This window comes from Neltuma alba, unplaced genomic scaffold (assembly GCF_004799145.2).
Source record: "Neltuma alba isolate B1F8T4 unplaced genomic scaffold, ASM479914v2 tig00012340_pilon, whole genome shotgun sequence".
Lineage (NCBI taxonomy): Eukaryota > Viridiplantae > Streptophyta > Magnoliopsida > Fabales > Fabaceae > Neltuma > Neltuma alba.
Genome location: NW_021636849.1, coordinates 4592 through 27558, shown reverse-complemented (window position 1 = coordinate 27558; position 22967 = coordinate 4592). Strand labels below are relative to the sequence as shown.

Sequence of the window (22967 nt, the reverse complement as noted above, 5' to 3'; positions counted from 1 at the left end):
TTCCTAAGCGGCAATAAAAGGCATTCGTAGAGATCCTTATTTCCTCAGAAAGACGTGGCTTTAAATCTTGGCAAGTAGCAGCTGCTGTTGGCTAACGATGCTGAAATTGGACCTGAGAGACGATTGTTGGAGCCGTCGAAAGCTGAGAAGCGAACAAGCCGGCTCGTCAATGAAAACCTATTCAGGTAAAACATAACAAAATAAAAAAAATTCCAAATATCCACGTCAGCTGCTTATCTAACATGCCAGCTAGGATTATTTTAGTCAAACCAAAACTGAGTCATCGGTTCACAGTCAAACAAAATGGATCTGTTAGGATTGGATATGGGTATACTATTTTAAATACTCCAAAAGTAAAATTGCACCATAAATAACTTTAGAACACTAGATACACATAAAAAAATACTTGGGGTAACGTGAGAACTTGTTACAATTTTTCGTTAACTTTTTGCCCACTTCATTTGTAAGCATACACTCACAGAGTATAAAATCTATTAAAAAAATTCCAAATATTTGTACAGTCTATCTTAAATCATACACAAAACAATCATACACAAAACACAAGGCTGCAGTCTAATTGAATTCAAATAACACAAATTCTCTTTTATCCTATTTATAGCATATAAAAAAAATTTCTATCTTATTTATAAGTTGTATCATTAAATTTTTTTACATGAATGTGTTATTTTATCTTTAATTTATTATTATGTAGATTGTTATTTTTTTAAGAAAATTGAGTATATTCAATAAAGGTAAAAATTAAAAATGGTTAAAATTTAAGGCTAATTTGATAAAATTTAAGATTTTTTCTGAGTCTAGTGTGTTAAAAATGATTTATAAATAATAAATGCATGTTATATTTGGATCTTCCCAATAGTTAAGTTCTTTTTTTTGGGGGGGGGGGGGGGGAGGGGAGACTAAAATAGAGTAGGAATTAGGATTCATGGAAGTCCTATAACAAGAGGAGGTCCCCCTTTATTTTTATCTTTCTCTATATTTGAACACTTATTAATTGATTGATCCAAAATTGTTAAACCCCGTGTTCTTGTTGGCCCGGAGAAAAAAAAAAACCATGGTCTTATCTTTTTTTAGGAGATCTTTTGGAGATTTATTTATATATGTGTTTTTTCTTTTCTTCTCTTTTTTGGCCAACTATATGTGCATATCTCGTTGTCTTCCTGTATAAGAATGTGCGATATTTTAATTTCAAACTGTCTTGTAGTTTCTCAATAATTTATAGAGGCTAATGTGTAAATGATTCCCTACCATATGTGGAGAAGGCATTAAGTGTATATCTATGGTGGTCAGATCAGATTGTTTTAAAAAACTCAATATCTTTTAACATAAGATATGTAATTTATTAAAACTATATATATGATTCATTATTTTTAAATTGGTCAGTCTTAATCATGTTCTAGGAACATTTATTCATTTCTAGTACGGTAAAATCCGGAGAGGAACCAGCCTATAGGATGTATCCAGAAATTATTAGTTTATCTCTAATCCTTAATATAAGATCCGGTTAATTAATTTAAAAAAATTAAAAAATTACTAAATTATTTTAAAGTATTTATTTATCATTTTTTCCAAACTAATTTACCTAACTTATAAATTGATATAGTATAATCTAATTATATACATACCTATTTTAGAAAGATAATATAATATATGTTATAATTAAGTAATTTTATGATTATTTTAATATTTTTATATTAGTCAACCGAATCTTATATTAAAAACATGAGGCAGTGTGTTGCTGGTATTGCTTGTTTCTTTTTATTTATTTGTTAGGTAAATAATGATATGAGATTTTTTTTTAAAAAAAAAAAATATTGAACCCACCGTTTCGTGAGATATGCGGTGGTCAATTACTACTGTCTCACTCTGCTCACTCATTTGCCGGTCAATTCTTTATCACGTTGGCCCCAAAAGAACCTCTCCATATCACGTTCTCGTCACTCACAAACGCGCTATCTCCTTAATTATCCCTCTATCTTGCTGATGCCGATCTTCATCTAACTGGAAAATAATACTTGTAATTACCCAATGGACCTACCTTCTTTGCGTCGGCCAACTTTCTCCTTGTGAGAAAGGAGCCAACTTTAACTGTTTTCATTCGGATCTTGTAAGATACATCCAACCTTTTAAAGATTCCGAACTCCCCATTCCTCAATTCTGGGATTCTCAATCTCCACACGCTCTCGAAATGGCTCAAAATGGAAGTGGGGATAGGGTGGAAAAAGGGATTGCCGGGGAAGATGAAGATGTGCAGGACCCAAACCAGAAGGACTTGAGGCATAAAGAAGAAGATATTTCAGTGGAGAGGTTGTTCCTGAGTCGAGAGGTGCCGCCATGGAGGTATCAGCTGACCATAAGAGCCCTTGTGGTGAGCTTATTGCTGAGCGTTCTGTTCAGTTTCATAGTGATGAAACTGAATCTCACAACTGGGATTATACCGTCCCTCAACGTCTCTGCCGGCCTTCTGGGTTTCTTCTTCGTCAAAACTTGGACTAAGTTCCTGGACAAATCTGGCATGTTGAAGCAACCATTTACGAGACAGGAGAACACTGTCATTCAGACCTGTGTCGTCGCTTCCTCTGGCATAGCCTTTAGTGGTACCTTATCTAACTCTATCCTTGTTATTTGCGAGTATTGGAGTTTCAAATGTGGTTAATTTAGAAACTATGCTTCTTTTCTGTGGAAATGAATCTCAATTTAAGATTTTGCTTTGTTCGCTTTTTAAGTGGCAATCAACTTCACTATTTTGGAATTGAAATCTGATCATCAGGTTCATGTTTGGATCTGTACCCTGTTGAAGTGACAATTTCATTCACCATTTTAGGAATTGAAATTCGATCTGTGCGTAATTTAGAAACTATGCTTCTTAGTATCGTTTATCGAACAAGGCAAGTTAGTCTGAAAGTTATCATTTGGATTGTATTATTCGGAAGTGACAATAACCTTCATTGTTTGAGGAGCTAAGCTTTGATCTGTATTTAAACTAGAAACCATGTTTCTTAGCATCACAGGTAAATCTTAAGCTAATATTATATGTTGATTTAAGGGGATACGGTTGAACTAGGCCAAGCATAGTTTGTAGTAATGATCTCAATTTTTGATCTGATTACTCTGTTGTTTCTTTTTTTTTTTTTTAAAAAAAAAAAACTCTTGATGTGATTACTTAGAAGAATGATATCCCCAACATTCCGGCATGACATGAATTTTCATAAATGATGATGACGATTTTTGAAGAAAGTTTAGAGTTGATTTTATGTTTGAAAAAATGGGCAAAATTTTCCGGGTTAGATACAACTCACTATCTCGAAGTCAAGGATTACTGTATTTGTCCCTGTTAGGCTGTCTTCTAGAACCTTGGAATAACAACGGGGTCACAACTGTAAATTTTGGTCCACACCTTGAAAGGGACGACTATTTTTGGTTTTCAACATATGCCAAGGGGAAAACTTCAGAAAATTATGCTCTAACTATTGGAATCAAATTTGAGAGAACTTAACTTTTCTCTCCTTGTGTTATATTCACTGTATTATTTACCATTAATTGTTATAAATTAACTAGCTGGCACAGTTTATCAAGATTTGGGGTCATTTGTAGATTTGTGAATTTTGCATATTTTGAATTGAATTTTTCAACTGGAGTTTCATAAGCACTATGAGGAAACAACAATTTCCATCTGGCAAAATCATTTGGTAAGAGTTTTTATCAATATTATGGTTTGATAAATCTTTTAAAAAACTAATTTCCGCTATCAAAGTACTAAAAACAACATATTTATGAAGGTAAGGAAAAATGGACAGAAGTAATTGCGGTAATTAATGATTTTGGGCAGGGATACAATTATTCAAAAAATTAGCTTTCTGCTTTTGCTTTGCTTCAAAGGAGAAGTTCAATTTTCTGATTCCTTCTTGCATGATTGACTTTTTTGTCAATCTTGTTTGAAATGTACCTCGCACGGGAATGAAGTATTTAACCTTTTTAATCCTGGTTAAATATTTGTAACTTAAAATTGAAAAATTCTCGTGATAAATATATTCAAAAGGTTGCATTTTCCCTTTGCATTGCTGACTTTGTATCAACAGGTGGTTTTGGGAGCTACCTTTTTGGAATGAGTGAACGTATAGCCAGGCTATCCTCAGACAAGAATGACTTCAAAAATCCATCATTAGGATGGATTATTGGATTTCTCTTTGTTGTCAGCTTTCTTGGCCTCTTCTCAGTTGTACCTCTAAGAAAGGTATCATGTATGCTTCCTCTACTGGCTGCATCGTCCCATGACATCCAATTTGACTCATTAATGTATTAAAAATGAATTTATCAAACATAAATCAAGTTGTGGTAGCCCATTTTGCTGTAAATTTTCATCTCGGAGAACGCAGGAGCCTTACAGATACTGTAATGGTGAAGCGGATCATCTTTACCATTTTTACATCCTTAGAATTTATGTAATTCTATGTCAACATATTGCTTTCCCTAACCTTGATTCAATTTTTTTTTCTACCATTGGCTGTAGATTATGATCATTGACTTCAAATTGACATATCCGAGTGGTACCGCAACTGCTCATCTTATCAACAGCTTCCACACTCCTGAAGGAGCCAAATTAGCAAAGTAAAGCACTGTCAAATGTGATAGCATGATAATTTATACACCCTTTTTTTTTTCTGCCATCGAGAATTTATACCCCACTGCCTGACTAATTACTTTTTGCTCTCAGGAAACAAGTGAGAACATTGGGAAAATTCTTTACTCTCAGTTTCTTATGGGGCTTCTTTCAGTGGTTCTATACTGCTGGTGATGACTGTGGATTTCAAGCCTTCCCTTCACTGGGGCTCAAAGCACATAAATACAAGTATGTTGTCACTTTATTTATTTATTTTTGGGTGGTATTGTGATTAAATGTTGTCTATCCAACTTTCATGTTACCTTAATTAAGCATCCACCTCCTTAGTCCAGTCAAAGGCAAGCCACCTACCTTAAGATGAGGGATTTTCTCAGGGAAAGCCCTTGCGCTTGGCCTCAAAAACTTTGGCATGATTAAGATTTATCACCTAACCACACATGACATATTTGCTTCAACTACTAGACCCAACACTTGGTTTCATCTCCTTATTTTGTTGAAAAACTCATTTAACTTGATATAAAAAATAATCATAATGTACTAAAACATGCTTCATATAAGAATCACTTTCAATTTAAAGCGTTTAATCTAAATTTTTATTATTTGCAGGTTTTATTTTGATTTCTCTACGATTTATGTTGGAGTGGGAATGATTTGCCCATATATTATAAATGTATCAGTGCTCCTTGGAGGAATTCTTTCTTGGGGGATTATGTGGCCTCTCATAGAACGCAAAGAAGGCCAATGGTACCCTGCAGACCTTCCTGATTCAAGCCTAAGTGGCCTCCAAGGTTACAAGGTTAGTTTCCTATCGTAAAACACTCTTGGTGCTAATATTTACTTTAGAGTAAGTTATAGAGGAGGATGAAAAAAAAAGGAGAAAAATATTTCTTTTCACATTTCCCTTGTTCCAACTTCCAAGTCCTCCTCCTTTTATATTTTTGAGTTCATGAAATTTGGAAGATTTTTTAAGGGAGATTTTTTTCCAAAGAGGAAGGAAAATTATCATGGAGCCATCCCTCTTCCTCTCCTCTCCTCTTCGGACTCTGTCCCTTCCCTTCTGTTCTGAACTCCTAACATATACTTTTGCTATTTATATGCTTTCTAGGGCCTGCCAATTAATTGACTTTGTCTTGCCACTTGGAATTAGGTATTTGTTGCCATAGCCATGATCCTGGGTGATGGCTTGTATAACTTCATTAAGGTGCTAAGTTATACCCTCATAGGAATGTATAACCAAGTCCGAGAAAGACAAAGGGAGAATGAACTTCCTGTTGCTGATCAAAACTCATCGAGGACTTCACAACTTTCTTATGATGATCAGCGCCGCACACAACATTTCCTCAAAGATCAAATACCCTCATATTATGCTATTGGGGGCTATGTTGCAATAGCTGCTGTCTCAGTAGCCACACTCCCGCACATCTTTCATCAACTGAAATGGTACTACATATTGGTTATCTACTTTCTTGCTCCAACTTTAGCATTCTGCAATGCTTATGGAGCTGGGCTAACCGATTGGTCCCTTGCATCCACCTATGGAAAGTTAGCCATCTTCACAATTGGGGCTTGGGCTGGAGCTTCGCATGGTGGGGTTCTTGCTGGCCTTGCAGCCTGTGGAGTGATGATGAACATAGTATCCACAGCCTCTGACTTGATGCAGGATTTCAAGACTGGCTACCTCACATTATCTTCACCTCGGTCTATGTTTGTGAGCCAGATTATAGGCACAATAATGGGCTGTGTGATCTCCCCATGCGTTTTCTGGATTTTCTACAAAGCTTTTGATGACCTTGGTAGCCCCAAGAGTGAGTACCCTGCTCCTTATGCAATCGTATACCGAAATATGGCGAAGTTGGGGGTGGAAGGCGTCTCATCTCTACCAAAGGAGTGTCTTTTGCTCTGCTATATTTTCTTTGGTTCTGCTGTCCTGATAAACTTGATTAAAGACTTGATGGGTAAGAGAGGGTGGTTCATACCACTTCCAATGGCCATGGCCATTCCTTTCTATATAGGGCCATACTTCGCCATTGACATGTGTGTTGGAAGTCTGATACTGTATGTGTGGGAGAGGATGAACAAGGCTAAGGCAGATGCTTTTGCCCCTGCAGTAGCTTCTGGTTTGATATGTGGGGATGGGATATGGACTCTGCCTGCTTCAATACTTGCTCTTGCTGGAGTTAAGCCACCTATTTGCATGAAGTTCTTGTCCAGGGCAACGAATGCTAGGGTTGATGCTTTCTTAGGTTCGTAGCGGTTTAGGTTTGGCTTTAAATTAATATCTTGTTCAGAGCCCTTAGTTTATTACTGCCTTGTAAATCTTTGGCTTTAAAACTCGTGCAAAGTAAGCCTAGAGTTGAATAAAATGTGATTGTAAAAGTGGAAAGAAACTAGCTAGCATCTTACACCAGAAAAGCACGCTTCCTTGTGGTGAGTTGGGATGTTCATTGTATATATAATCTGGTTATAGGTATTGCATTTAGCTCTCTTTATTCCTAGTTGGAGAAGATTAGTGAAGATACGAGCTCTTGTTTGCTAATAACTCAAGTATTTATTTTTTATGGGCTGACTATGTTTTTATCTTTTTCCTTTTTTTTGGGGGAAAAAGCTGGATTTCTTAATTTACTGCTCCGCCTCCTTTTGATTAAACTGAAAAACAATTTTTATCCCCACATCAAATAAAGTTTTTTTTTTATAAAGATATATGCCAATATCTGCTAAGATACTTTAAAAGGATTAAAAAAAATCATTAACTTATTTAAAGCTTTATTAGGAATGCTTAGAGAAAATGAAGTAGGCACTTCAGGCTTGTGGCTTGCCGGGGAGGGTGCTCCACTCCTGTCCAGGAAGTTGAGTTCGAATAGGCAATGGACCAAAATAAGAAAAATGAATTAATTTTTTATTAGGTTTATCATCTCTTCGAATTTAAGCAATAATATTTTTTCTCTGTATTTCAAGAATGCGAATCACTATTAATTACATAAATATATTTATACCATTTATTTTTTTTCTAAAATTGTTTTATATATCAGCATTCTAAAAAGACTAATAATGCCACGCAAGAGCTAGGATGTTATAAAACAGCTTCAAATACACAAACCCATGATGGTTGTTAAAAAGGAATTTCTTAAATAATTTAGTAAGGGTCAACTACAACATCGTCCCCCATACTTGCTCCAACAGATTTAATTCTCTACAATAAAACTCCCTTCGTTCATCTTCCATGCATCTCTATTTCTTTTCTGTAAATCATTTCCATTCTTTCTTCACCATATCACAATGATATATCTCCTGCATGGACTGTGTGCGCGAGAGTGTCAACCTTCTTCAGTCATCACATCAACAATTTTAGGAGGGAAATAGCATCACTTCACTTGCTTGAAATTGTGGCATCATCCCTGTAATCCAGATCATAAGCTCAAGCAGTCCAATCTTCATCGCTTTCATCCACATCCTACGCAAAAGATCCATGAGAGCAAATTAGCGTAACAGCAAGATGAACATAGGTATATGAGATTCTCAAGTCCTTCAAATATGCGTCATCAGATTATTCAACAAAAATATGTTTCTGAATTTAATGAAACATAAGTTTTGTACTTGTAATTGTCACAGCCGGCCTTTATGTCTTCGAATGTAATGCATGAGACAAGAACAATTACCTCTGAATCACTTGAAACTTCTTCAATGTCATCAACTTCATCTTCAACCTAAATTTTATTGGTACAATGTCAAATTACTTGAGTGAAGAAAAGCATCAGTAAGATTTACTGCAAATTCCTTATTCAAAGGAAAGCTTCTTGATTGACTGGTGCCAGGGACCAAGTCATTGGCAAATTATTCTTCCTCTTAAATTAATGCTATGGCCTATGAATAAAGAACAATCATGGGAAATCACTACTAAACCCATACCAAGAAGCCTCTGGACTTTCGAGAACAAGAAAAACATACCTTCCGTTTTTTACCCTTCACCGCCTTATTTCCACCTACAAAATAAAAACATAATAACCAAATCCGCCAAAGCTTCATAAATGCAGTTACTTATTAATGATAAAGAAGTTTAAAATCACAACGTTTTAGAGACATCAAAAACATAAAAGCATTTTATCTTAAACAGATCTACAGGGCATTGGAAGGCTAGACTCAACCATTTGGATTTTTCAGACGGATATTCATTATAAGGTCATGAACATATCACATAAAGCACCAGTAGCTTCTTGTCTGGAACTGGGAATTTGGATGTTCCATCAGAAACAAATTTTTACTGCCTTTGACGCTGCCAGCAAAACAGGACTTCAATCCGTTGATCAAGTACAATGTCAAGTCTTAAATGGATCTACAGTTTCTTTTGTCCAAATATAATATCCAAAGTAAAAGTTTATTAAACACTTAAGGGTGACTCAATAATGCTGACATAAGCAAGAGTAGCCTATATCCATGAATTCTAAAATTTTCAACACTTGTTGATCCCTATCAATTGTTTGATGGCATGGTGCACATTAAACCTAGCCAAACAAGTGCCAATGATCAATAATTCTCCTTTCTGCATATGGTCAGGCAAATACCCGCAGATGCATTATACGGAGCTTGAAAAATGAGCTGCATTGTCGACAACTTGTGAACAGTGCAACTAGCCACAGGTTTTATATTTTATATTGAATGATCTGAGATTCTTTTTTCAAAAAAAAAAAAAAATTGTCCTGTAAACATTTAGAGGGAAGAGAGGGAGAGAATGGTAACCGGTATCCTTGTCCTTGGTCTTTTTCACTCTCTTCTTGGACCCTTCATCCTGCAACAAAAGCCAAAAAGACCTCAGCTTGTATTCTACCTTACTAGGAAGCACTTAGAGCCTTGAAGGAAAACCTATCCCCAAGCTAAGTAAAAGAGATTCAGAAAACAAGTTAAAGAAGAAGAAGAGAGGAAGAAGAACCAGATCTATGATCCTTTTTGAACCAGCATCCTGCAACTTTTTAGTGGAATCTGGAAAACATCAATAACTTCAATTATCACAATTTCCGAAATATAACTACCCGAAAATGTATAAACTAACTACCTTTTGATGATGAAAGTTTCTTTGGGGTTCTTGGAGCCTTCTGAAAATGGAAGAGTTTAAAGAATCAATCAATCTGACCAACGTCTAGAGGGACTGAGCGGTAGATTAAATTTTATGTCACTAGTTCTGAACGAAGCACTAAGGTTTTCAGACTGACAGAAGACGAACATTCATGATCTAATTATCTCCTGTTTTAAAGGTCCAATAAAAGAAATAAACAAATTATAGCATAATTTGAAGATTATGATTTTGCACAATTAAGCTATATAGGGAGGTTTACAATATCCCAGACTGAGACGCAGAACAATAGTCCCTTGTTTTCTTTTCATATATCTCCTTAAAGCTCTACATTTTAGTTATGCAGTTCAAAAGATTGATCCATTTTCCAAGCCCACCTGGTACACAATATTTGTAGATATCCCTGTTTTTAATCAGTATTCCTTTTACACACACATTAAACACAGAACAATCCAATGATTTACAAACCACGGCAAACATGTTCTCCATTGTTAAATGATTACCCAAAACTGACCCCATAATTAGACAAAGTAGAACTTCCGTTAGAAATTTTAGGGCTAAAGAAGATACTGTTACGACTAAAGAGATATCACCTGTGATTGTCTTGCGAATTAAATGCAGATCATGGAACAAATGCAGAATGCATGGCACTGTTCTATTATCACAGTATCCCATAAAGGAATACTTAGCTATATACCCATACAAAGACCAAGTTGATATTGCACGCATGACTTTAGATGGATCAGAAGTAAAACTATCTCGTCTATGACAGTTCATAATTTTTTGTCCTCCCATATCCCACCAAAAGCCATGCAATAATGAGAAAATGTATCCTTAAATCATCCAAGAGACTATTGAAACCGGAGAGTTGAAATTCTTTGTGTACTTAAAGACCAACCTAAGATTGACAAGCAAAATAGAAGTTGCACTAACATATAACATACAAGGGGAATTGGAGTATCGTAAATTTTGTCCTCAACACTTCTCTACATTTTATTCCCATGCCAAAATTTAAAGTGAAATCTCACCTTTTCTTCCACCTTTTTGAATAATGTGGATAAAGTAGCTTGGACAAGTGAACCATGATTACTGCTTGAAACTTCCTTAGTTGCAGATACGGAAGAAACTTGAGAGACCTTTTTAGATATAGATCCTGAAGCACACTTTCTAGTTTCCTCAGGGAGCTGAATTTCTTCTGCAGCATCCTCATTAGCATCACCAACCACAATGTATGGACTTTCTTTCTGCATCAATGACTTAAAGGACATCACATACAGGTGCACATAAGATACGTACTGTGCAATGAAGTTCTAAAATTCTAGGTCGATTAGGTATCAATAATATCAAACTACAAGGGAACCAATTATATATTTATGATATTATGACCACTGGCAGCAGTGATAACTTACTTTTTCCTCGTGATCAGAGAGATCTGGGCTGCTTTCAGGAGATTCATCACTAGAAGCATCTGCAAATCTAAACCAATAAAAAGTTAAACCGACGGGGCTTTGAAGTTTAAATCAAAGGTGGCGTAAAATTTAACTGCAACCAGGCAATTTTATCCACTTTGAATTTCAGTCATGTGTTAATTTATTGAAAACACACACATCCCATACTCATCTTCAAAGATTAGAAATTGACATCCTTTATCTTGTTATACTCAATAAGCATACTTATTTAAGTGCTTCTTAGCTCAATACTTAAATATAAGCAAGCATAATTCTGAGTGAAATTCTTAGTTCCTTAGGAAATAATTATTTCTTCAGTTGTCACAACTTCAGGGCAGGAAGGCAACAGTTACAAAGTGATCTTATGCAGAAAGGAGGCTAATACTTATATGATTTTCTTGGGGTTCTTTCTGAGCGTCGAACTGGAACAACCTCCTCTGTGTCTTTTTATTGTTTTCACTGTCCGAAAAATCATCCTCAGGGGGGGTCTTTGGTGATTGTTTCTCAGCACATTGCATCCTATTTTTGGGGACACCTTGATTAACTGCAGACGCAGCACCTGCACCACCTTTAAAGTCATATTCAGCTGGTTGTCCCTGAAACGTAAAGTTAAATCACAAGATACTTCACTCTCTCACTATGCCGAACTAGAAAAGTAAAACTTGCAAGTAAGAACTAATGTTTTAAAATGCACTGACCTCATAGAATTCCTTAGGAAATTCAAGTCTGGCTTCTTCTGGGTTCTCATCTTTTGTCCCAATCCACCATGCATCCGAAAATACAATCTTGTATATCAAGATGTTGTCAAAAATGCATGTAATTATAACTGACTGAAGTCCCAATTGTAGAAGATACAAATTTGGAATTGAAGAAGTAAAAAGAGACGCATGTAATTCTTAGTCCCTGACCAACAAAGTCAAAAAGAGTAAAAGGAAAGAATGCTTACTGTTGCTACAACTAAACAGGAATACGATACAGGGGAGAGAGGTTAAATAAACATAGGTTCGAAGCCTATCATGAGCATAGGCATCAAAATTACAATTGAATCACAAAACTTTAAAAGAAGAAAAAGAAATTTCAAGAATCTTTGTTGGCAAACTACTTCATAGATTCTCAAAAGAACAGGAGGCCTTTAGTCAACTCCACTCACAAAATTTAGTGCAGATGCTTCAGTTATCCCTTTAGATGGAAGTGACAAGGTCTTTTAAATACAATGGCTAAAATTGATAGGGTTTTTAGCTGCAATTCAGGTCCAGCTTTATGATTTTCAACGAACACCTGATTTTTCTAATACAAAAGCCACTCTTGAAGTCAAGGGCTCTACAGGTGGAAGTTTTGTCAGGCATGCTATGAACTATAAATGTAGAAGTAGTTAAGTCGGTTAATAGTAGTTGATAGCATCATAACAGCTAAGGGATTGAGTTATTTGAAATTCTAACTAACTCTGGTATAGCCATAAAAAGACCATTGTTGAACGTTATGTGTATGATGGAATCTGATTTCCAAGTCTCTCTGCCTGTTCTCTATTTTCCGATCATTGTTCTCTTTTCAACTATTGTCTAACTAACTAGTTCCCTTACAAGTGACACATCAATCCGAAGTATGTTGAGGGTGGGGAGAACCAACCATATTGTCAAAATAATCCTCGCACATTGCATTCTTTCCGCCTCGGGAGAACTGCAAAGTCAGGTATCTGTTCTTTGGATATACGATAGTCCCAAATAACTTCATTTGGCCTGAAAAGGAAAAGGCAGAAATAGATTATAACATGAAAATGCATATTGCTAGAATCCACCGTAGCCCATGAAAACTTCATAACTTCCTAGGGTTCACAAGTTTGAAAAATGCTCCAAACTAAGTAAAAGCCAGTAAGCAATTGAACATAAAATGACCTCTTTCTTAAAAGTATAACTGCTTCAACGCTTAGAAGGGTGTACTCATATTGGCACAAGCTTCACTTTCACAGTTCTATTGCATAGGATTTCTTGTTTTTCTTTTAAAATGATTTCTACGCGAAAACAAAATGAACAAAAGAGACCACGGGTCTGGGAATATATCGACAATGGAAATTTGCAATCACAAATAGTAATGTGAATAGAAGGTTAACGAAATTACGCCAGCAGAAACTCCTGAAATGCGTCAGTCAATTCACATGCAACTATATTCTTTTCCTGTTGACTAATTACTAATATACTATGATCACTTAGATCCACAACATAGCACATATGTAAATCAAAACCTCAAGAGTGAGTCAAACAAAGAAATGAAGAACCTGAGGAAAGTCGAGGTAGAGAATGGGGTTTTAGTTCCCAAATCCTTAAGCTCGCCAATCTTTCCACCGCCAGTGGGGGCAATGAGGCCCGGAAAGGAGAATAAGTACCTGTTCTTCTCTGAGATTTTCTGAGAATGTCTGAACCGTGATGCTTAACTACTGTCTTAGAAGGCTCGAGATGAACATGGCTCTTCGCGGGCGTCTCAGAGAGTATGCTCTTAGAAAGGGCCAACCCTTTGAGCCTCTTGCGCTTGATCGCTTCCGGATTTGGCTCCCCACCTGCTTCCCCCTTCTTCGCTGCACGCACCATTCTGATTTCTGATGACTATCTCTTCTCAATGGACTCCGAACTGAAGCGGAGACATTTTGATTCTCGGATTCAGATCACCTGAAGCAGGCGTCTCAAAGTGCACCCGAATAAAGGGAATGTCAGCCGTTCGATAGACCGAACCGAACATATTTCGACACGTCTTCAGAAAACTTCAAATACCAGAAAAACCGAAAAATTATATTTTTTTTACTGAAAAATAAAAATTATTTCATTCAAAGGATTTTTCTAAAAAATATTATAACAAACATATTTTTTCGCCAAATAACAAACTTATAAGGTAATAAAAAAAGGCAATTCCAAAAATATGACAAATAAGTAATTTTTATTAAAAAATATAAAATTATCGTTTCTAGGTCCAATAACACAATCATCTTCCCGCTTCCACCTAGTATCTATTATTCTGAGTTACAAAATTTACAATCAACGCTCTAATAAGTAATAGCTGATGTTGGCACCAAAAAAAAAAAAAAGCCTGATTTTGGCTTCGCCCTCATCACTCTTGCGTGCTCATGTATTTTATCAAAAAGATTTCTTTCACTCCCAATTCTAAGAGATGTTTAGTAAACCCAAAAATACTGTTTTTACCAAAGTGAAGATAAATTTTTTTTATATATATTTATTGCGCACATCATACCCAAACATTCTCTTAACCTCATCTCTTTATATAAAGCAAGTTTGTAACATTAAAGGTGATTGGATGAGTGTCTTAAGAGTAATCTTTCGATGTTGGAGATAAACATGTATCCGAAAGAAACACTGCCAATGATTGAATCAGGGAATCTTGCCATCTATTGGCACTGTTGTACTTTCTTATGCATGGCTATCGCATAAGGGGACCCAGAAAATTTAGTATAAAAAGGTTTTTGGCCATAAAATGCGGTTTCAGACTAGCCTGTAGCTTTTTTTTATTTTTAGAAGTATTTGGATAGAAACCAAACTATAATTTTAAAAGTGATTTTATAGTTTACGAAATAAATATATGAAAAAAATTTGTTTTATTTTACAGAAAAATACTTTTTAGAAGCACTTTTGAGGGATGCCAAACACTCCTTTATTTTGGAATTCCATTATCCTTTTTTTAATAATAAAAAAAAAAGGGGTCCACCAATCGGACTGGCGGCGGGACTCTCTCTCGGCCTGTTTTGCAAGGTCCAACCATTCCACGTAGGCTGGGCCACATCAAACCGTGTGTTGAGCCGAGAGCGGGTATTAAGCCGTGCTTTGAGTGTGGGATGGTTCAGAAGTTGGGCCCACTTTTCTTTTGAAAAAAAGAAAACTTGGCCCATTGTGCTTACCAGTAAAAAAAAAAAAATCTGCCTCTCCCTCCCAACCTCGAACCCCCTCAGGCCCTAGCCTCCCGAAAGTAACTCTGGAAATCCCGCATCACGCCATTGGAGACACCGGACCAGACTAGAGACCTCGAAATCGAATCGCCTCACTCACGCCGTTTCCATTCGAATCCTCCTCACCTCCGTTGCTTAGCTTCTGAGTTTCAGCTTTCCGGTTTACAGCGTCCTCTCCTCCCTCACCTGCTGGCTGCGCCTCCGGTTCGTGACTCCGACAACGTCTCCGAGACCTGTCCATTGCAAGGGTGTTCGTCGTTCACCTTACTCCTCCATTCTCCCTGCTTCGTCTTCTTCCTTCCTACCTTGTAAGTTTATCTTTTCTGATTCTTTCAATTGTTCAGCTCTAGCTTTCAGACTTAAAAATTAGGATGATGTAGTGGCTGTGGACCAAAAGTAACTCCTTTTATTGGGAACCAAATCCTTTGTTCACCTGAAGTCCTTAGATGCTCAATATTGCAGAAGTATGGTTTCGATATTTCAAGCAACTTAGCAATGCAAAGCAGTAGTAGCAAGTTTTAGGGCTATAGGAACGCATAAGCACAACTCATAATTATGAGATGAATCAGTACTTGGCTTGTATTTGCTCTATGGAACTAGTGTCTTCATCTTGTTAATTAATGCAAACCAGATGGGTAGGATTTTTTATATAAGATCATTGTGTTGTTATTCAGTACTCATTATCTGTTTGATGGCTTTTCCTTTATGAATATACAGAGACAATAGCAGACAATATTATAACTTATAAGCATTTTCATAGGCTTCGTTTTGCTGTTACATTGCGTGGGAGTTATTTTGTTACCACCTGCTGTAGAATCTGTACTAGCTTTTGCCTTATAAACTCTTATGCGATGGATAACTCTGGCGCATTCATTGACTTGAGAATTATATTATGTTTCTTGATTACATGTGCCCCCCCCCCAAAAAAAAAAAAAACATAATTATAGTGTACATGTGTCTTTGTCTAAGGGTTTTTCTTTTTGGTGTTGAATCTTCAATGTAATGCATTAGTTTGTTGCAAAATCAAATAATTAGATAACATAATGCTGGTTATAAACATGGCAAAGATAAGAAAAGCATCACTTAATTGTGGTCAGGATAGTGATTAAAATACATAAATACTTATCGTGCGAAGATTTCAGCCTGTATGTTTCTTTTTTTTCTCCTCAAAACAATTTTATAAAACTGCTTTTTTAAAAATAACTTTTGAAAAAAAAAAAAAAAAAAAATCTGTTTGGACAATTGTTCTAAAAATTACATTTCAAAATAAACATACTGAAAACAACATTAGATGATTCTAGGATTTGTGCCCCCTTAGCATTCTGCTTTTGATTAATATCTTTATCTTCTTGTAGAAAAGCAGTTTGGATGGTCCTCTATTGGCTGGTAATATAACTTCAGGAATTTAATAGGTTATTCTTGAAAATGGGTTTTCAATCAGATACGGTAACTTTGAATGGGTCACAAGAATCAGGAGTATTGATTGAACCATTGGCTTAAAACAGTTTAATTTAATTGATGCCATATAAACTTCTATCCTATTGGCAGTCATTCTGTCTCAAGGTTTTGTTGCCAATTTAATAGTGCTTTTATAAATTTAAAGCCAAAATATTATGGGGTCAGGCTTCCGTAAAGCTGGCAATTCTGCAGTTGGAAAAGGACTAACTCGGCCTCCTTTGAGGGCAGCAGTGTCCCAGGTGGCCCTTATTAATGGCCTGATCGGTATTCTTCACCCCATTGTTGCTGCCTCTTACTCTCCCTACTGACACCTCCTCCTTCTTTCTCCATTTTCTCCCTTCTCTAGCTCTCCTAGTATTCTGTAAATTTCTTATCCAAATTAAAAAGAACAGACACACACACATAATTACTGAATTAAAATAAACTCCTGATTCCCACTAGCGAGTCCTCATTCATAATTGCGCTCAGTTTCTTTCTTTCTTTCTTTCTCTTTTTTTTTTGACGGTTTTGCAAAGTAAAAAGGGTTTGAGTTGCTTTATTGTGTAATGAATCTCACTTTTTGCTAGCTATAGGTTAGCAAAGGAAACCTAACCAACCCCCCCCCAAAAAAAAATGTTTTTCTTAATTTCTTGGTGTTGTTCTTGCTAAATTCTCCCTGCTAATTCATGCATGATTTATTCTGTTATGCCAGATGTATTTAATGAATCCCATTTTGTTTGTCATATGAAAAGCATCAAGTGAACGAGATTTATCTATTTTTCTCGAGTCTGAATACCTTTGGATTTACTAATTTCTTTGGGTTATTCTTTTAATTTTTAGGTTTTCTGCCTCTAAAGATGGATGAATATCAAGAGATGGAGAGATTTGGTATGGATAATGATTTTGAAGGCGGTGAATGGATTGGTGGTGAGTTCTACTATCGAAAGCGCAAAGAAAAACGCACTCAAACTAGAGAAGATGTTCTTTATGGGGTGTTTGCAGACTCTGATGATGACGATGATGATTATTCAAGCAGAAAACGGAGAAAAGATCGTGACTTATCTAAGAAGCCTGACCTCAGCAAGCCTGTGAATTTTGTCTCTACTGGAACTTTTATGCCTAATCAAGATGATAACCATTCTAAAGAACAGATTGAAGAAGAAAGTTATGCTAGTGAGGATAGGCCAGGTTTAGGTCTTGGCATGGGGACTTCTAGCACTTCTGGTTCTGGGTTAGGTTTTAATACCAGTCATCGTGAAAATGCTTCTGATGGTGATAATGATGATGATGGTTTTTTTGCCTACAGCGTTTGGAAAGAAGATTCATGAGGGAGCAATGAGAAGGGAGAAGGAAAAGGAGAGAGCAAAATTGGAGAAGAAGAGAGCTCAAGGGAAAACTCAAGCTGAAGATGGATTTTCAGATGTGGGGAGTTTGAGAAGTATACAAAGGGGATTGGAATGAAGTTGTTGGAGAAAATGGGCTATAAAGGAGGTGGTCTTGGGAAGAATGAACAGGTATTGTAGCTCCTGTTGAGGCCCATATGAGGGCCAAGAATACAGGCATTGGATTTAATGACTCGAAGGCCACAACTCCTTTGCCAAGTGTGCAAGTTGAGAAGACAGCATTGCCAGGAGTTGCTCAACCTACGACTGTCAGAGCAAAGGAAAGATTATGGTCAAAGAAATCAAGGTCAAAGAAGAAGAAAGATGAGGAAGATTATATTACTGCTGAGGAATTGTTAGCAACCAATCAAGAACAGGGTCTGGAGGTTGTTCAGAAGGTTTTTGATATGAGAGGGCCACAGGTTCGAGTAATTACAAATTTGTCTGATTTGAATGCTGAGGAGAAGGCTAAGGAAAATGATGTTCCAATGCCAGAGCTTCAACATAACGTGGGGTTAATTGTTAGGTTGGCTGAGGCAGATATCCAAGAGATTGATAGAAATTTGAGGGGAGAGAGGGAGACGGCACTTAGCTTGAAAAAAAAGAAAAAGAGAAGTTAGAAATTGAGGCAGCACACCAAAAAAAGCAGTTGGAAGATTTGGAGCAAATAACAAGTGTGCTGGACCGAGTCGGAGAAGAGAACTCAATGGGGACATTGACATTGGATTTGCTTGCCCAGTGCTTTGCTGACTTGCGGAAAAGATACACTCATAGCTACAAGTTGTGTAACTTGTCATGTATTGCTTGCTCATATGCTTTGCCTTTGTTTATTAGAGTATTCCAAGGATGGGATCCTCTTCGAAATCCATCACATGGGTTAGAATTGGTATCACGGTGGAAAACATTGCTTCAAGAAGAAGAGTGCCTTGATATCTGGGATGTAACATCACCTTATACTCAATTGATTTCTGAAGTTGTATTACCAGCTGTTAGGATTTCAGGTATCAATACCTGGCAGGCACGCGATCCTGAGCCAATGTTACGGTTTCTGGAGTCATGGGAAAAGTTGCTTCCTTCTTCAGTTCTCACAGCCATGTTGGACAATATAGTCATGCCAAAATTATCAAGTGCTGTAGATACATGGGAACCACATCGTGAGACAATTCCTATCCATACTTGGGTGCACCCATGGTTACCTTTGTTAGGGCACAAGTTAGAGGGAATGTACCAGATGATACGCTTCAAATTGAGTACTGTTCTTGGTGCTTGGCATCCAAGCGATGGCTCTGCGTATGCTATATTGTCACCTTGGAAGACCGTATTTGATTCAGTGAGTTGGGAACAGCTCATGCTTCGATTTATTGTGCCAAAGTTGCAGCTTGTCTTGCAAGAGTTCCAAGTGAATCCAGCTGATCAGAAACTTGATCAGTTTTATTGGGTGATGAATTGGGCTTCTGCTGTCCCAATTCATCTGATGGTTGATATAATGGAAAAGTTCTTCTTCACCAAGTGGCTTCAGGTTTTGTATCATTGGTTGTGCTCAAACCCTAACTTTGAAGAAGTAACAAAATGGTATTTGGGTTGGAAAGAGCTTATTCCAAGGAACTTCTGGCTAACGAAAGTATTAGGTATCAGCTAAACCGTGGTCTTGATATGATGAACCAGGCTGTTGAAGGTATGGAGGTGGTCCAGCCTGGCTTGAAAGAAAATATCAGCTATCTGAGGGTACTTGAGCAAAGGCAGTTTGAGGCTCAGCAGAAAGCAGCAGCTAATGCTCAAACCCAAGCTCCTTCAGGCTTGGGGGGTGCTGCCCATATGGAGAGTGCAGCAGGTGTGCATGAGATGAGCTTAAAGGAAGTCATTGAGGCCCATGCCCAGCAACATGGTTTGCTATTCAAGCTGAAACCTGGCAGAATGCATAATGGTCATCAAATATATGGGTTTGGTAATGTCAGCATCATAATAGATTCCCTAAATCAAAAGGTATATGCCCAAACTGAGGATGCATGGTCTTTGGAATCTCTCCAAGGCTTACTGGAGCTGCATAATAAGTCCATTGGTCGGAGACGAGGATTGTAAGGTGACTTCTAAAGGAGTTTGTGTAAAAGTATCCTTAAGTCGTAGTTGGTTCTATCTCAGGAGTCAATTTCGTCAACATTACTTGTTTTAAGAGAGTTTTATAATATTTCTGACACACACAGCTTTCTTTCTTTGTTTTTTTTTTTTTTGGGGGGGGGCCCTAAAATGGGCACTATGTTTTCTGTAATATGCTAGCTTTTTGTTGTCCATACCCATTGATAGCAACTTGCCATGTTATTGCAACCTACTGAAATTTTGTAAACTTCCTTATTTTGGCCAATCTACTAACTCCGATGGTGAATCTCCTTTTTATTAGCTGCACTCACGTGTTATTCCTTGAAGCTGCATCAATATCAGAATTCAGAAATCTTGGTTCCATCTACCTATTCACCAGGCTCAATGTTTTTGAAGAATGTAGAATGAAATGATTTGCGATTTTGATTTAGAACTTGAAATGATGATATCTGGTCTCCAGCTAATACTTATCTTCTGTACGTGTCCGGTGTTTGTCGGCGTCTAATGTTATTGGAGACCCACGGATATCAAGAGTTACGTTTTTCTTCTATGCTTTGTATAAATGAAGAGTCAGCTTAGTATAAATGAAGGGTCAAGAACCTTGATTGTCAATGGATAATCTTGAGGTTACAAATTCATGCCATACTGCCGATCATTGACTTTGAAGAGTAAACTTTTGAAGCACGATTTGTATATTTTGTTGAAGGACTGTTCATCCACAATGGCTTATCGTAATGCTGGAAGGAGAAGCCTAAAGTGCAGTTCCTGTGTAAAGTATGAGCTTGGTGTACCCTCCTGCATACTTGACATTTTTACTTGTATATCATGAATAAAAAATGGTATATAGCATAATTAAGACCAGAGCAGTGTGACATTTATTACAGCCTGTAACATCTGGGGTAGTCTCAATTAGGAAATCCGTTTGAGGTATGCTTGTCCAGCTCTGTCCTTTTGCCCTTAAGTGGGCTTAGTCCTGACTAACGGTATTTGTAGGTTCTTTTTCTCGTTTTCGTGTATTACTGGTCTGGTTGTTGATTACAAGTGTTTATCGCATTGCTTCTCAATCGAACCCGAGTTGAATTTTAAGGACTTGCTTCATTCGTCTGGCATGTTGCTTCTAGTTTTTACTAATCTTTTTGCCCCCTTAATGAAAAAGGCAGAGCATCTGATCTTATTTGTAGTGAAATTATCTCTGAATTATTATTGTTTTGCCTCCAGTATTTCTAATGCTAATGGATCTCATTCGCTCTCTAAGACAAGTAATTACTTCGTCAGAATTTTTTCCACACATTTAATATTTGTAAATATTGGAAAAAAATGCATTTTATGATGTCCATGTAATGGGTAAAATGCATTTACAAATTGAAACATATTTAGCTCTTGTAATGCCCTAAGTTAAGTTAATTGTTTTTTAAATATCTTGAGATTTTAAATAACGAGGATTATATTCTATTGAGCGTTAGTAAAAAAATGTGCACGGGGTGTGCGTGCGAGAGTTTAAACTAATTAAAAGAAAAATAATATTCTTCCGATCCTTAATATAAGACCATTTAACTAATTTGATTAGATTAAGAAGTTAGGTAAGTTAGTTAATTATAGAAAAATGACATATTTTCCTAAAACACTTAATCATCTTTTTTAATACTCCATCTCCCTCTTCTACTTGATTATGATTGATGAGTATCTATAGGGGTAATTTAGGCAAATTAATAAATATAAGAAATGGATCTTATATTTAGGACCAAAATCAATCAAGAATTGGTCCTATATTGAGAACCGGAGGAGTATAAATCAGGAATTAAAATGGGTGAAATTTTTTTTTTTTTTACCAGGAAAGCATATTAGATTACTAAAGAGACTGAACAAGAGTTATACAAAAAACAACAGAGATCAAAGGGCAGAACACCGGCCCACAAAAAGCAAAAGGTGACGGATATTATCCTAGCCTTCACACTTCCCTTCAGCCTCAAATATGCTGGTAAAACTGCAATCTATCAACAAAGGTGGCTTCACGAAGGACGATAGTAGCTGGAGGAGGTGGAGGATAGATTCAGAATCAGACCGTTAGGTCCCCAACTCCCTTGAAGCTAAGGCAGCCAACAGATCGGCAGCATCATTTCCTCACGAGGAAGAGAAGAAGAAGGGAATAGGAGCTTCGATCATTCACCCATTCAAAGATTTCATTGCATTTAGCATAAACATCAGATCAGCAAGCCAGGGCCATCGAAAAGATTTTGAATTAACGCATCAAAGAGTACTATACATATCCATTCAATGACAAATGGAAAACATTGCCAGTGCTCGGCTAGGACAACCGCTTATGGACAGCAAGGATTTCAGCATGAAAAGCAGAGGTAACATTTACCTTTTCAGCCCATCCTTTGAAAATAATCCCTCAGAATTTCTACAAATCAATCCAATACCAGCTTTACACTAGATTTGCAGAAAGCACCGTCACAGTTAATCTTGAAGGAATTTTCCTGTGGTTCCTCCACTTAAATAAGTTTTAGATTCCACATTGCTAGGTGCTGTAGTGAAAAGAGAATTTGCATCCCAATACTCCATCATGGTCCGTTAGTCATCTCAATTGCATCCTCAGGCCTCGGGATAATCTGGTCGAAATATTATTTATTCCGCAAGATCCAAATAGACCAAAGCATAGATGCAATGTAAGCTTCCCATAGTCAAAGTCAGCGTCACTTTTTAGCAGGAAGTGCTCAAGCCAAAAGGAAATGCTTTGTATATTCAGAGGGGTGATAATAAGACCCAAGACGCTCCAAACAAGCGGTTCTAGCCCAATTGCAGAGCAGGAATAAATGTTCTAAAGTTCAGTGTCTTCCCCACAAACTGGACAAGACCGGTTTGCTGCACAAAATGGGTGAAATTTTGATCCTTGTAATATATATATATATATATATATATATATATATATATTCAGTATCAAGTCACGTGCGAT

The 22967-nt window shown here is 36.8% G+C and overlaps 1 protein-coding gene and 2 pseudogenes across 1 annotated transcript; 2 read left to right on the top strand and 1 right to left on the bottom strand.

Moving 5' to 3' along the window:
* The first annotated feature begins 1936 nt into the window (after positions 1–1936).
* LOC114726101 (probable metal-nicotianamine transporter YSL5) lies at positions 1937–7153 on the top strand. Its single transcript, XM_028912664.1, has 6 exons — positions 1937–2615; positions 4098–4252; positions 4529–4626; positions 4733–4867; positions 5246–5435; positions 5787–7153. Exons 1-6 carry the CDS (start codon positions 2207–2209, stop codon positions 6888–6890), a joined length of 2091 nt encoding a protein of 696 aa, XP_028768497.1. The 5' UTR covers positions 1937–2206; the 3' UTR covers positions 6891–7153.
* An 836-nt stretch (positions 7154–7989) lies between these two features.
* Positions 7990–13451, bottom strand: LOC114726106 (DNA-binding protein RHL1-like; annotated as a pseudogene).
* A 1658-nt stretch (positions 13452–15109) lies between these two features.
* LOC114726100 (septin and tuftelin-interacting protein 1 homolog 1-like) lies at positions 15110–20317 on the top strand (annotated as a pseudogene).
* Positions 20318–22967: the final 2650 nt, after the last annotated feature.

Coding starts and splice junctions, on each gene's coding strand:
- LOC114726101 (XM_028912664.1), top strand. CDS start 2,207: ATGGCTCAAAATGGAAGTGGGGATAGGGTGGAAAAAGGGATTGCCGGG. Junction 2,616..4,097: donor CTCTGGCATAGCCTTTAGTG/GTACCTTATCTA, acceptor TTGTATCAACAG/GTGGTTTTGGGAGCTACCTT. Junction 4,627..4,732: donor GAAGGAGCCAAATTAGCAAA/GTAAAGCACTGT, acceptor TTTTGCTCTCAG/GAAACAAGTGAGAACATTGG.